The sequence below is a fragment of the Vidua macroura genome, chromosome 4, assembly GCF_024509145.1.
Source record: "Vidua macroura isolate BioBank_ID:100142 chromosome 4, ASM2450914v1, whole genome shotgun sequence".
Classification (NCBI taxonomy): Eukaryota; Metazoa; Chordata; class Aves; order Passeriformes; family Viduidae; genus Vidua; species Vidua macroura.
The window spans coordinates 20,046,256-20,061,239 of NC_071574.1; the positions used below are offsets into that span (position 1 = coordinate 20,046,256).

At 43.3% G+C, this 14,984-nt stretch overlaps 1 protein-coding gene across 2 annotated transcripts in view; it reads left to right on the top strand.

Moving 5' to 3' along the window:
- Positions 1-14,984, top strand: part of HERC3 (HECT and RLD domain containing E3 ubiquitin protein ligase 3) — a 43,921-nt gene that overhangs the window by 4,329 nt on the left and 24,608 nt on the right. For both annotated transcript variants that reach the window (XM_053974876.1, XM_053974878.1), the window contains 2 exons: positions 237-494; positions 14,821-14,980. In XM_053974876.1, coding sequence (XP_053830851.1) covers positions 269-494; positions 14,821-14,980 — 386 coding nt within the window. In that variant the 5' untranslated portion in view covers positions 237-268. The remainder of the gene's footprint in view (positions 1-236; positions 495-14,820; positions 14,981-14,984) is intronic.

A 14,984-nucleotide genomic window follows, 5' to 3' on the forward strand; every position in this document is an offset into this window, starting at 1 on the left:
GCCTCGTAGATGGAGATGGCCAAGGCATGAAGATTCTGATTCAGTACCACAGCTGAGCTGTCTTGATTACTCTTTGTCTGTGTAATGGTTTACTGACAGTTCACAAACCTGACAGTCGTGCAGGAAATGCCTTTTCTGGTTGTTTCCACCTGCTGCTGTGAACAGCTGGATCTCTGTAGGATCATTTGTGGTGTACTTGCTTCATTCACACTCATTCCCCTGTCTCTTTTACCCAGGAAGGATACATGACTTGCTGAAAAGAGAGAAAATGCTATGCTGGGGCTACTCGTCTTATGGACAGCCTGGGATAGGTAGCAACCTCCAGGTCATCATTCCTGAGCCACAGGTGTATGGGTTCATCCACGATAGAAATGTCAAAGAAGTGGCATGTGGAGGAAACCACTCTGTGTTCCTGTTGGAAGATGGGGAGGTGTATACCTGTGGCTTGAACACCAAAGGTCAACTGGGGCATGACTGTGAAGGAAGCAAGCCAGGTAAGTCTGCTTTTTATACACATTTCAAACTGTCTTGAGGCTGGTGGGCTGAGAACATTATGAAAGCTGCTTTGTGCTGATTGCTGTAGAGCTGGAGCAGCCAGCAGAGCTGATAATCGTGTCACATAACACAGTAGTGATGCTGAATAACACTAGCTGTCTCTGGAAAGCTAAAGCTGAGCAGCACGGGTGAGGAGACCGGTCTGCTCACTTTGCCTCGGAAATGCATCAAAACAGAGGCAAGCGCAGATGGTCTCAGGGCAGATTTTGTTATCTGGCATTATGTTGTCTCTTTATAAAGAGGCCCATGAGTCACGAGTGTCTTCTGCTTTGTCTTTCCAATTGCACTGCATTGTTATGCCCACTCTTATTCTGCTGCTGCTGGGAATTTTCTCACTTACACCAACGAGTACAAGTGGATCTGTGTTGAGTAGAATTGTGGAGAACAAAATTGTGTTTGGCCAAAACCAAATTTTGTTTCCCCCTTTCAGAATCCCTTGTCAATTTGTGCCTTCACTCCTTTATGCTTTCTTAATCTGAAAGAAGGTCACTTTAGTGTTGTGTTCCCTAGACTCACATTGCATCTTCTTAATTGTGTTCTGATGGACAGAACTCATGAGTGCTGAACCACAAGCAGCTATTGCCTCTCCTTCCCAGGGTGAAGGAGTGGTTTAATTGTAAGTTGTTCTTGGAAGAAACCCTGAAGCCTTTCTTCTGGACTCTTTTGAATGTTGGCTTTCCAGTTTCCCTTCCATTAACTTCTTGGTTTTGGCATGTGGTAAAGATACAGGTTTTTCTGTTTCCATAATATAAAAGTCCTATGCTGTGGGTAATTAGAACAAAAATTCCTCAAACTACAGGCTACACTCTGTAGGGCTTGGGTCTTCTCTAGTGTCAACTATTATTGCATGATAGAGAGAGAGGGTGTATGCAAAATAGCTTCAGTTCCCCATGCAGTATGTGCAAATCTGACCTGACTGACCCTATTGTTCCTTTCTTCAGTCAGTGTCTTTTGTCTCTTTCTCTCAGAATGGGTTGGACAGGTGCTGGGTGCTGGATTAGAGCAGTTCACCTTGAATGCGCCCTGTCTTACTTTTCCTACAAGTAGTTTCTAGATAATTACTGAAAGAGATTGGGAATAGCAGGAGTGCTTAAGTCCTCTCTGTGCAAGTCTTCCAAGGACTTGTAAATTTAAGCCCTGGAATAAATGAGATGCTTGGTGAAAGGAAGCCAAGCCTAGTGAATATTCAACTCAAACTGCTGAGGATACTTCATCTTGCAAATCACCCAGCTAGCTCAAGACTAGTGCAGAGGCCCCAGAAATTCAGTATTGTTTTGAGTGCTGCAAAGATGCTCTTAGAAACATCTTCAGGCTACGCTGCTGTTTTACCCATAAAATTGTTTAATTTTAAAATTGGTTTTTAAGCGTAAGCTACTGATAAAAAGGGAAGATTCACAGCAAGTAGATCAGAGCTGGAAATGGACTTCATGAATCCTGAATGCTGAAGTGTAGACCTCTCTCAGCTAGGTATCCTGCTTTTAGCTAGACTGGTAGAGAGGGCCAGTCTGAGCTTCTGGAATAGAAATGAAAGGTTCTTTGTGTTTGATCCCAAGCACCCTTTTCCTACCCCTTAAATTAGAGTCTGTCACCAAGATGTGAAACCACGTCCCAGTTATCCTACAGGTTTATTTTTTTTCTGAAAAAGGTTCTGCAGTCCTGCTCTCTGAGGAGCCTGTGGCCATCCCAGAGCAATGGTGTTTCAATATAGCATTACTGGCTGTGGCTCCAGTAGGATTTCTGCTGGCTGGGGCAGGTGGGAGGGACATGCTGTAAAGCAAGGAACAGCTGCTCTTTTTAACTTACAGTGAACAGTCACAGCAGCCTTTATGGTAAAAGTAAATTGGGGGAGAGCCCCATCACACACTCTTCTGTGCTTTGTCTTGCAGCACTGGGAACTGAATTTCTTAGTTTTCATTTGCAAATAGGAACAAGAAGAATCAAGCCTTCCTCTTCCACCCTCCTTGCTCTGCATGGGATAAAGATGGTATAAACCTTATACCTTCTGTGTAGAAAGGCATGTTGAAGATGTTTCCATTGTTGTGGGCCTGTGAATGAAGCCATGCCTGATAGGTGTTGAAGATGCATGTGTGGAACACAGGGTCCTGAGCTGTTGGAAATGATAGAGAAGACTGTCAGGAGGAGTCTGCAGTAGAGAATGGGAGAAATGCCAGGAACTGGGAGTCCTGGAGCTGCATCTCTCCAGCCTTTGCTGGACAGGGCAGTGTGGGCTGAGGTCTCTTGGTTTTCCTGCCGTGTAGCTTGGTCCTGTGAAGCCTGTGAGGGCAACTGAAAGTGGGACCTCTGCCCAGCTCTGGAAGTGAGCTCCATCTCCTGATGTAGGAGGCTGTGACACAATACTGATTGTCCCTTTCAGGCAGTCCCTCCTCTGGACTTCAGAAATGCTTACCAGGGCTTTACAAGTGCCTTGGTTTTTGAGAGTAACATGGAGACACGAAAATGTGCAGGGAGTTTTGAACCTTGTGGAGGCTGCATTAACTTCTAGGGGTGGAACGATCCCCTTCCCACTGCCTAGGTCTTCCCTAAGAGGAAACTCCCTTTTATTTCTCACTATTCAATTTTGCTTCTCTTCATGCTGCTCATGAAAATGTCAAACAGTGGTGCAGAATTGTTTCAGCAATTCCTCTTGGAGGAGCCCTTTAGAGGGCACCTTTTGAAATGAAAGAAAACGTGTTAATTAAAAGCTGCATTTATGGTCACATCTGCTGACCTTGTGGATGTAATGTGGAGAGGGGGGATAGCAGCTGGCAAAGTGATTCTTACACCTCTCCTCTACAGGGAACAGAAATTACTGGGGGAATGCATGCCACTGAAAGAGCATAAGTCAGTAGAGGTTTATTTTCTGGAATTGCCCTTTCCTCTGGATTTTACATTGAGGTGCTAAAATTAATATTTAGGGTGCCTAAGAAGCTTAGCTTAACTAAAATAACATGCCTTTTGACTAAAAGCTAACTGCTTCTAAGTGTTTCAGACTCTCTTCTTTTGATAATACCAGGGTGATACCAGGTGTGGCACTCTCATGGCTCTATCACAAGCCATTTTCTCACATTGTCACATTGTTTACTAATTCATTTTTGCTTCTAATTGTGGTGATCAGTGAGGTACTTGAAGAGTCCACCCCTCTTAGGGGTGGATATCTGGCTTTGTTAGTACTGATATGATTGTTTTTCCCCACCTCTTTTTTTTCCTTTTCCTCCTCAAAACATTCTGTAGTTTGTATTTCTGCAATCACTTGGCAGGGATGCAGAGGGGGAGGAATGCTGTTCCAGTGTTCTCTCACCATGTCCATGATTAATAAAGCTTCTGTCTGACCTGCCCTAATTTTCACTTGTGTTGTTATGCCCTTGAAGTCTCCAGAGTCTCTGACCATATCCTAGGAGAATCAACTTAGCAGTTTTGGTAGTGAAGCACTGAACACACTGTTTTGCAAAATTAGTCTGAGTTTGCATTGATTTCCTGAAATTTATCAGATGATAGCATACGTTATATCTCTAATGGGAAGCAATAATTTTGTACTGCAGTAGTTTTAGAAAAAAAAAGTTGTTCTTCATAAGTATATCTAAATTTCACCTTTTTCAGTCCTGTAATTTCACTTGGATTGATTTTCTTCAGGTCTGCCATAATGGCTTGGCTCCCTGTGATGATTCTTAGATAAGTGTTTTATCTGAGTGTGCATGCTGGAGAACAAAAGACAAGCTGAGGTACCTATGGTAAAGGCTCTTTTGGGATATAGGTGGAATTATAGAGGAGTGTGAAATAACTAGCTGGTTGTTAGTAGTTTGTAAAGCTTTAAAAACCTGCTCGGAGTCTGAGATGTGAAACTTGTTTTCGGCTCTAGAGATTTGTTCTGTTCAAGTCATTTGGACTTCATTTGACTTCTGCTAGTGAGAAAACTTGGGCTTTGGTAACTAGTGTCTCAAGAGAGTTACAGAACAATGTCTCAAGCCAAATTTGCCTCAAACCTTTTATCTGGTAAGATACAGCAGACAAACCTATGGTTTTTTTACAAAATTCCTTGTCTGGATGCAAATTTGCAGGGGACCACTGCCTTTCTGTACATTGTGGAATCTTATCTGCTCATAGTTGCTGATAGAGATATCATCATAATGTTCGTTCTCTTTCAAAAAGCAGGAGAAAAATACCACCAAAACAAACAAACAAACCAACCTAGGTGATGCAGATCATCTGGATTTCTCTGAATTGAATGGCCTTTCTTTTCAAATGTTAGTCCACTCATCCTGAGCCTCAGCACAGGATTACAGCAGCAGAGAGCTCTGTGTTCAGGTCAGGGCAACATGCTTGTTAATCATAAACCCCAGAACAGCTGAGAATTCAGATGTGCCACCTGCTTGGAAGGACAGTGTGTGTGTATCTTCCTGTTTTAGCCTCTTCCCGGTGGGTGAGAAGTCAGCCACGAGGTCCTGGTTGCTCTGGAGGAGAGGTGGCAGGTCTTGTGTTTGCCGTTAGCAGGTTGCAGACAAAGAGCTGTTTATGTTTCAGCACTCGTTGTGAATGTTGTTTGTAAAAAAAGGTAATTAAACTGGTCTCCTCTTGCAGAAGTTGGGTATGTTCATTTGTACTCATCCCTCTTGCTCTTTTGATCGATCACAGGATCTGACCAACCTATTTCAGGTTGCTGTGCCTTCACTAGTGGCTGCACTAGATTTGCTTTATGGAGAATCAATTTCAGCTGAATTGATGCCATTTGGGCTTCAGAATGATTTTAAAATTAGATGTCAGAATTTAGAATTAACTTAATTTAGAAACAATTGGTATTTGGTTGAATGAGAAGTAAAGGAAGTGCTTTCCCTGAGATACCTTAAATATGCCTGCATTGTGTTGAATTGGCTGGCTGAGGGATTTGAATATGCCAGATATTTATAGTGGGAGTTGTTTTAATATTTGTGTGGTCTTGATCATGTGAACTGACTTGTGCCAGTATTTTCTGAGACTGTAGGACTAGGAGAACCTACACTGAGGAGAGAGAAGGCTCTTTAGGAGGGCCTAAACAAGTAAAAATCTGATTTCTTGACAGCAAAGAAATCTACTCAGCACCTGAAATATCTGTAGTATGTTCTCAGATGCAGCTCTGAAGTTTTGTCTCTAAACACACATGTATTATTAGAACCAATAGATTCCTCTCTTGATTTCATTTTGCTGAGAGATAAAAACAAGGATGAGCCCAGGGAAGGAAGATACTAGTTTTTTTACAATCAGTATGATCTGTTGTTACAGAGGACACGAGGGACAGTTTTAATGCTTCTTTACCTTAAAGGCAGAGCTGCAGTAAGAATGACCAGCTTTTTTTTTTGCCTTCTGATTGGGGATTTGTAGGGCAATTTGGCAACCTAAACCTGTACTTACCTCTGTGGTATTTGTTACTTGTCACTCCTGTATCATGCATACTCTTCAGAGACTTTCTGAAGGTGCAGCTGAAATAAAAGCCTGCCAATGAAATAAAGGCTGCCTGGCTTGGAAGGAGCATGAAACCTGGCATGGTGTGTGGCACTAATGACTGGCCCCTTTCCTGCAACCATGCTGAAGCTGGAGGATGTGTTCAGAATAAAATAGGTTGGGTAACTGTGTGTGGTGAGTTAAAGGAGAGGGCAGGGAAGAAGCTGGAGGTGATAGAGTCAAGTTTTCTGAATGCCCCAACCTTTTTTTAGTCAGAATAGTTGTTTGTGCTAGAAAAAAGTAATGACTCTGTTAAGCTAAGTATGGCTGACAGTCACACCTTCTAGGAGAGATTTGAGTAGTTTGGTGGATGTTGATTTTGACTCAGTTATCTTCAGACAGCCCATATTCTTCCTTAAGCTGTATTGGAAATAAGACTTTTTGTCTTGTCCAAGATCTGTGTGAAACTTCTTCTCAGAAATCAAGTATTTTTGGTACCTGAAAAGAGCTGGTAAGACATGCTCACTCTCTTCAACCCCTGACCTGCCTTTTAAACAGCTGCCTGCCTATAAAAACTCACCAAAAAGGAATCTACAGATGCTCATATATTTTCTCAGAATGCCCACTAGATAAAATTAATAAATTTTTTTAAATGTTTAATAGGACTGAATTATTTGCCTCTCTCTTTCCAGTTACCGTGCTTGTTTGCAGTAACATATTTTCAAGCAATATTTGTGAAACTGGTGGGAAAGCAAGGGCAGAGGTGCTCTACTGAGTGTGCACTGTGCAGGTGTGGCTTTTCAGAAATATGGCTTTGTCTTGCTCCCGTGCAAACCACTGCAGGATTGAAATAAATGGGAACAGAGTGAGGAGCAAATCAAGTGCTTTTGAAAATCATGTTACTTAATCAAAGCCTGGGCCTACCACAAGTGAGACTCTCAAATGTCACAGCTTTGCAGTGTGTAGTACCAGCCCATCAAATCTGGCATCTAGGCACTCATTTCCCTAATTCCCCCTTACACTTCTGGTATCCATTCTCATGTCATGCCAAGGTTTAGTGCATCCTGCCCACCTTGCACTTCCTGCCTTGGAGCTGTGGGGTTTGCTGGGGTGTACATGGTGGACCTGGGGGCTTTCTCAGTAGTCATGGACCAGCCACAGCTTCTGTGCTGCCTGCCAGTGGCCAGCAAGCCTGGCTGAATGACCACCTTTACAGCTCCCTGCCATAACCTGAGGAGGAAAACAGGCTCTCTCTGGGTTTTCTGATCATAAGTTTTCCCTGTGTGTTTCTGCAGTGACTCATGGTGGTTTATTTCTTTGAAAGAACTATCCTTACTAGTTTACCTCCAGGGTCTGAAGGTGGAGTCTTCCCTCTGCCAGCTGATGCTTGCCAGACTGAAGCCCTCTGTGCCTGAGCAGCCCTTTCCAGGAGCCTGCTCCAGATGCTTGTGCCCATGCCAGTCTGCATCTGTAGCTCCTCAGAGAGGCTGTGTCCTCTAGACAAAAGGCAGCAAAGTGGGGAGGGCTTTCTGTCTGTGCCTGAGGAAGGGCTTTTCTTTCTCAGGGTAGGTGTCTGCTCACAGCTGTGAGGGGCAGTAGCTGGCAAAGTGTATGTGATGTAACACCCTGGAATGTCACAGTGGCCTCTCACTTCTTGCCTTTGTATTCCTGCCTTGACATGACCAGAAACAGCCTTATAAAGTGAAGGCAGTGTTAATAACTGAGCCAGCTTCTCTCAGATTTTAAGACTGTAAGTAGCCATGCTAAATGAATGAATGAGCAGTACCACATGTGCCATGCAGGTAAACCATCATTGCAATAAGAATTAAGAATGTCTCTGGAGGAAAGGAGACTGCAGAATCTTTTGTTACTTGGAACTTCTCAGGCTTGACCTATGAACTGTGTTGCCACCCCTGTGATCAGCCATGTGCTGCTTTGGTTTGTCCTCTGTCCTTTGCTGTCTTCCCCCCACACTTACTTTTCCTTCAGTGACTCTACTCTCTGTTTACATTTCCTCCCTTGTAACCAAATTACCAGTCTTATCAGCTTCAGCGCTGCTGTTGTCTGTCTCTCTGATAAGGCTTTTCTTTCTACTGCTTTGCTTTCTGCTGCAAGCATAGCACCATTCACAAAGTTCAGGAAAGGAAGACCTCAAGATTTGCAAACTGGACTTGTAAAACCCAGCCTTCTTTATAGATATAGTAAACTTAAGGTGTTGAAAGTCAGAGGATGTTACATTTTGATGTAAACATTGCTTGCTCATTCTTCACAGTTTTTGCCCCATGCTGAGAGAGGTTTCAGCCTAAGGTGTGCAGCCATATGTAGGTGAGAGCAGCAGGCAGATAGCAAGGATAGCTGTCATAGGGTGGGGATGTGGTCTCCCCATAGGGTTTGCTCTTGTAGTCTGGTGCTGTGCAGGTGCAGAGCACAGTGTTTCTCACACCCTTGTGTGCAATAGTGTCACGTAATCTGAGCACAAGATGCAGCAAGCATGTAATGCCTTCTCAGAGACGCTCTGGAAAGAGCAGGAAGGTGAAATTGCAGAGCTAGTGTCAGGCAGGGCGGTTCCAGCTGTCTACGTGTTGTGTGTCTCATCTGCCTGGCTATGCCAGACACTGTAGAGTCACCAAGGTGTGTTCTTGAAACTGTCCAACAGCCCTGGACTCCTCCCTGTGCACCTTCCTCTCATTTTACTGCTGACAAACCACAGCCTGCAGAAGTGGTGTGAGTGAAGCCACAGGAGCAGTTTTAGCTAGCTGGGTTAGATTATGTTTTCAGAAAGCACATGACAGCTTTGCAAAGTCTGTGTTTAGTTTAAGTGGTTTACAGAGTCTGATTTCTTCGTCCCACTCCAGGACTCCAGATGTTTCGTGTGACAGCTGGGAGTGTGGGATGCCTAGGTGGGCAGAGTTGAAAATGGGCAGATGTCGGAATCTGTGATATTTAAATGATCCCGAGATTGTAGAAAGTCTGTCTTTCAGCCCCGCTACCAAAGAAGAAGTCATAATTCGTCTGTGCTGGTTTTCAAGGTTGTCTATTTCTTCTTATCTAAAATATTTTCTCTCTGACCTGCAGCAGGTCTGTCTTGCAGGACAACGTGCGGGGCTCTGTCCCTCAGTGGGATGTTACAAACATTATATACTAGAAACTATGTGTGCTATATTTACAATAACAAGCCAATATCTATCACCCATGTTGAACAGTGTGTCCCCAGTCTAAACCAATAGAAAAATGCCAACACCACAGTGAAACATGGAGGGCATGAAGAAGAAGAAAAAGGACAAGGCACACCCAATTTCCTCCATCTTGCCCCCTTTGAACCCCTTATCTAGAATCCTAAAATTCTACTTTTGCACCCGTGCCAAACTAATTACTACTTACATCAAACACTCAGAGCTTGTAATTCATCCTGTAAGATAGAAAACTCTTTTCCATGGACAGAGATCAGTGACAGTGTCTCTCAGGGCTCTGTACAACCTGAGCCCCTGCCAGGGTTCCAGACCTTCCAGGGCAGCCAGAGGGATGCCCTGGATTCCCACAGGCAGAGGGAAATCAGAGGGCCCTTCTTAGGAGCTTTAAGGGAGCGGGGAAGGGCCAAAAAGGCCTTAGCAAAGACCATGATTTCCCCCTCCCCAATTACCAGTTTCCAAGTAGTAGAAAAGCTGGTGTGTGTACTTGTGCTGTACTGGTTAAATAGCTGGTATTTTACTGCTAATACTGATAAAAACAGTGAATAGCTAGGACATGGAAATTATGCTGACAAAAAAAGGAGAAACATTAGTAAGGGGAGGGAGATATCTTCTCTCTTAGTGCACTTTCAGTTGATTGTTTCAATTTCATTTTGATTGTTGCACATTAGTTTTCTCTTTTTCCAGTTTCTTTAAAGCACTTAGACACATTCTAATGTTCAGCTGCTGTGACTGATCAATTTGGGCCATGATGTTTTTCTGATTTTCTTGTGCTTGTTGAAGGCAGTAGCAGATTTTTATGAAGCTTTTGGCTGTTGAATCAGGCTTCCCTAAGTGCTAATGCTGTTAATGTCACCTTGTTAGATGGTTAATTGTGTTGATGCAATTCATCTCCAAAAGGAGAGAACTCTGCTCCTTTCCTATAAGAAGGCTTTTCAATACTCAGAGAAGAGAATGCTTATACAGGTGAAATTTAGGTCGCTCTTGGTGTCTGAATATTCAGCTACCTGGTGTATTGAAACATTGTATCTCACACTCCTGATTTTTACATCTGGGTTGCACAATGCTTACACATCCTCAGTGTGGATGTGGACTATATTAACAAGCATGGCAGTGCAAAGAAATTGGCTCATCTGTCCTCAGACTTGCAAGCTGCTAGCATTTAACCCAGAGGAATTTCTTACCTTAGCTTACCTGTTTCTGTGTTCCCTGTGTTTCTACCACCATCTCTTATCTGGGCAAGCTAGTAAGACATATTTTTGAGAATCTGTGAGCACTTTCCTTGCAGACACCACCAACAAAGAAGAGCAAATGCTCTGAGTTGCTCATTGTCAAGCTGGGGAGGCAATGAAGAGTTTTGACCAGATGTCCAAGCAGACTAAAATCACTTGAAATGCTTCCAAGACACAGCTTCTTCTGACCAGAAAAGCAGATTTTGCCACTGAAGGTGTAACCTCCGGGCTGATGGTTTCTCTGTAGTTTCCAGGCAGTAGAAGCCATCTGGTGCTGCTCCTGTACATCCTGGTACACATATGGCTGAAGGATTTTGCCCTGTCCTCTAGCAAAAGCCTGTCCTGTGAGCAGCTGGAAGCTATACATAGACAGGGTGTACCAACTCTCTGATAAAATTACTAGGAGTGTGAAAGCTAATTAATAATTCATTGCCTGTGCATTCTAATTAGAGCACTTTAAGTGAGTGCTTTGTGCTTCTAGCAGTTGCAGACACTGAAGATGCTGTATAGCTTTCCAAAGATGTAGGGACAAAGCATAGGCCCTGTTTTATAAATAGGGAAGCTATGGACTGATGGTGGGCTCGTCAGGGGTTTTCATTCTTGTCCCGGCCTTACTGCCATTCCCAAACCTTCAAGCTAAATGCACTGATTGTCAGAAAGTTGAGTTGTAGAAACATGCTCCACTTACCCTCAACTTTTGCTGGAGTGCTGTTGCAAAGCAAGAAAACACAAGAGCAGGCCTGGAAAGCAGGCCTGTCACCATTCACAGATGGGCTGACTTGAAGACATTTTGCCTCATTCTTTACTCCAGTGTATTTTATGAAGAGATCTAACAGGGTTAAAACCAGAAAAAGTCAAACTTTGATATACCTATTTCTGTTGAGATCCACAAGTTAAAGTGACAGAAGAGAGAAATCAAAGCTGGAACTCCAGCAGATATGAAGAACTGATAAATGACTTCTAACATTGGTGCTGTTTTGAGACAGCTGACAGTTTCAGGAAGAAAAGATTATTTCAGTGCCTACTTCTTGGAACTTAGGAGTTTTTGTTTGTTTTTTTAAAGTTTTATGAGGTGTTGAAGCACTGTATTGCATAACTGCTTCAGCCCTTCCCTGTTGCTTTCAGGGTTTTGTTCTGATTAGCTTTGTAGATAATTTTGCCTTTTAAGCCCCACTTGACTGGTTTTATTCATCAATTACACAAGACACAATACTAAGAATAAACTTCACCTTTTGTACTCTTCATCTCAATGCAGTGATACATCTTCTCTAAGGAGTGAATAATGGTGTTGTGATGCTTTGGAATTTAAACGTATACCAACCACTAAAATATCTAATATTTTGATGTGAGGAAGGGATGGGAGGTCAACAAAGTAGTAGTTGTCAGATGTTTTTGATATCCCGTGTAAGCTGAGAGGTGGTACATTCAGTGACTTGGCAACTGACAGTGAACTGGGACCCCTGTTGGAGTGCCTGGGCAGCCTGTGATCCCAGGAGAAGGCTGACTTTTTTCCATCTCTGGAAGGAAATGTGTCTGAGTGTATAAAACTTAAAACTATTCGGCATTTACATTTCTTTGTGACTTTTCAGGCAAATTGCAATTGACAGGGTCTTAGGAATGTATTGTGGTAAGATGGGCCATACATGCACCTTTCTAAAGGCAAAGAGCTTCATCTCCAAGGCAGGCATGGGTTTTTTTATGACTGTGGTTATCCACCAAGTCCAGGTGAGACTGTTCTCTGTTCTATTGGTGAGAAGTACAGTCACTGAAGGCTTTCAGTGGCACAGGGCAGCCTTTCAAAACAAATTAGTATTTATTTGTCTCTTGGGATTGCACACAGAGCAAGGTCACATTTATGTTGCAAAATTAAACTTCAGATGAAACCAGAGGGGACTGAAACAACCTTGGATTTCTAGACCTATTGGATGTCCTCTCAGTGTCCCAGTGTGTGAAGTCCTTGCCACAGCCACATACCTCAAGGTACTCTTTCTCTATTTGCTGTACTGCTGTGGTCAGAATCCTGCCTCCTCCAGCTCCTGATGCTAATCTTTTGTCACTGGAGTCTTCTGTCACCTCCCCAAGGTGCTTCAGTGATTCAGGGTCAGCTCCTGCAGGAAATAAGACTTACTGTGGCAAATACTGCTTTCCCAGGGAAGTATTTTACATGCATGCAGGCAGCAAAACAGTGTCTGCTGTGGGTGCCCCAGCATCCCATATTGTCCATGTTTGCTGTTTTGTCAGACTCATGATGTCCCCTGGAGTGTTCGGCAGTGTGCAGGGAGCAGCTGTGGAAGCAAGGCTGGCTGGTGACTTTGGGACCACTTTCAGGAGCTCAGGTGCTCTGGCTAACAGCCAAGTCTCAGTGCACCCTTCCAGCAAGGGTGAAGTGCTGAAGTGATGGGTTCATAAATCAAAGGGTTTTCCTTGGAGAGGTGGATGGCTTCATCCTGCTCTCCTTTAGATGTTGTGATCCTCTCCAGCAGCAGCTTTAGTTGTGGACCTTCAGGTTACAGAAACACACTTGTCTGAGCTTAGGTGGTTTGTTGGGCACAGTGCAGCAGGTAATGTTTGTCTTGCTGGGTGTCTGAGAGGAAGAGACCAGAGTCACATGTGCTGCTGGGACACCTTGTCTGCTGTTTGTCATTGACCTTGATCAGCCCTTACAGCTGCTGGTTGTTTAGAGCTCTCAGATAAAAATAGGTTCCCTCATTTATGTAAATGAACGTGAACCAGACTGACAAAACAGTGCTATAGTTGGATGCTTGTGGATGCTTGGGCCCAAGTGGGAAGCTGTGTGTCTAAACTGAGTTACCACCCTCAAACCTGGCACTGTCTCTGCACTGGCAGTGGGACTGGGTGAAATCAGTGTTGCTGGAAAGAGCTGCAGGGTGTTATTGGGTGGCAGGTCTCAAGCCCTCCTAAGATGTTTGTGTGCATGTTACTTGTAAACTGCATGTGTGTTGCCATTAGGTATTTTGAGTGAAATGAAGCACATGTTTAGGTAACATTTTCCTCAGCTAGAATACATATTTAAATAGTTGTCACCTTTTTCTTCAAAAACACCCATTAGGGATTTTTCTCCTCATTTCCAGACACAGAAGGCAAGCCTTCCTAGGGGTAGCTTTTTCTACACTCATTTAAGACATGTAGATTAATTGGTAAGCAGGTTTTGGTGCTAAGTGTATTAATGATTTCTGGATGCCTGTGATATGGGGTATCATTTTCATGGAATGACATGTAATGACCCTTGCCTCTCATGTCCCAGGCAAGTGGGATTTTGGTAATACTGATCACTGCCTTGTAGCTTACAGGATGAAATCTTGTATTTGTTCAGGGAGGAAAAAAAAAGAAAAGTAACTTTGCTTCTGTCTGGCATGCAGGGAGCTTTGCCATGAGTTGTGTGGTATTTTCAGTGTTTTATTAAAAAACAATACTTTTTTTTATGACCATTTGTAAAAATTGTGTAATGAGTAAGATGTTGTTATAGCTGTTTTTAGACTAGTTGTCAAACTGGCTTCAGTTGCCTAACATGATGTAAGGATGAAGAGTCAATTGTGGGTTGTCTTCCAGAAAACTTGAGTGATGATTTATTTAAAATTTTTATTACTTCATCTCATTTTGCTTCATTTATATGGTTTTTTTTTTTGAGTGTTTAACAGTGATAGTAATAAGTTGATAGGTTCAAACTTTTTCCAAGATTAGCATGGAGGGTGTTGTAACACATACACGTCAAGCAACAAATCAGGGTGTGGTGGATGGGTTGTGGATGACATCCAGCTTTGTGGATGACTCATCTTCATTGGATATGAGAGCTGTGGAAGGTCAGATATGTTTTACAGGGTCTCCTATCTTCTCAGTGTTGGGTGATCACTGAATCAAAACTGAGTGGGGAAGCCTCAAATCTTGGATATCTGTTTCTGAATAGATAGGATATATATTTATAATAGAATATAATACATATTTAATATATTTTATATATATATATATATTTATATAATAGATATGTAAAATAGATAGAATATGTTTTACAGGGTCTGCTGTCTTCTCAGTGTTGGATGATCTCTGAATCAAAACTGAGTGGGGAAACCTCAAATCTGGGATATCTGTTCCTGAATATGTAGATAGATTTTATCTGTTCCTGAACAGATAGATAGATTTTCCTGGGTCTCTGAGGCTGGCTGCCATTGTGCTTGAGGCACACATACCTGCCTGCCTTCTGTACTTTTCAAACCAGGCTTTCAGAAGAGCTCAGCAGTGACATGTTTTCAGTAAACCTGCTGCTTTTTCTCCTGTAGGATGTGTTTTAAAACTAAAGTGGGGACGAGGGCACTCACCTGAATGGCTTTACGTTTGGATTTGCACAGCCCCAGCGTCCGCGTGTCGCTGTGAGATGAGTGCTGTGACCAGAGACGTTGTCCCTCTGTTTCCCTCAGAGCAAATCGGGGCACTGGCCGGGCAGCACATCGTGCACGTGGCCTGTGGGGAGTCGCACAGCGTGGCCCTCAGCGACCAGGGCCAGCTCTTCTCCTGGGGCGCCGGCAGCGACGGACAACTGGGGCTCACTACCATAGAAGATGCAGTGACAGTACCAAGGTAA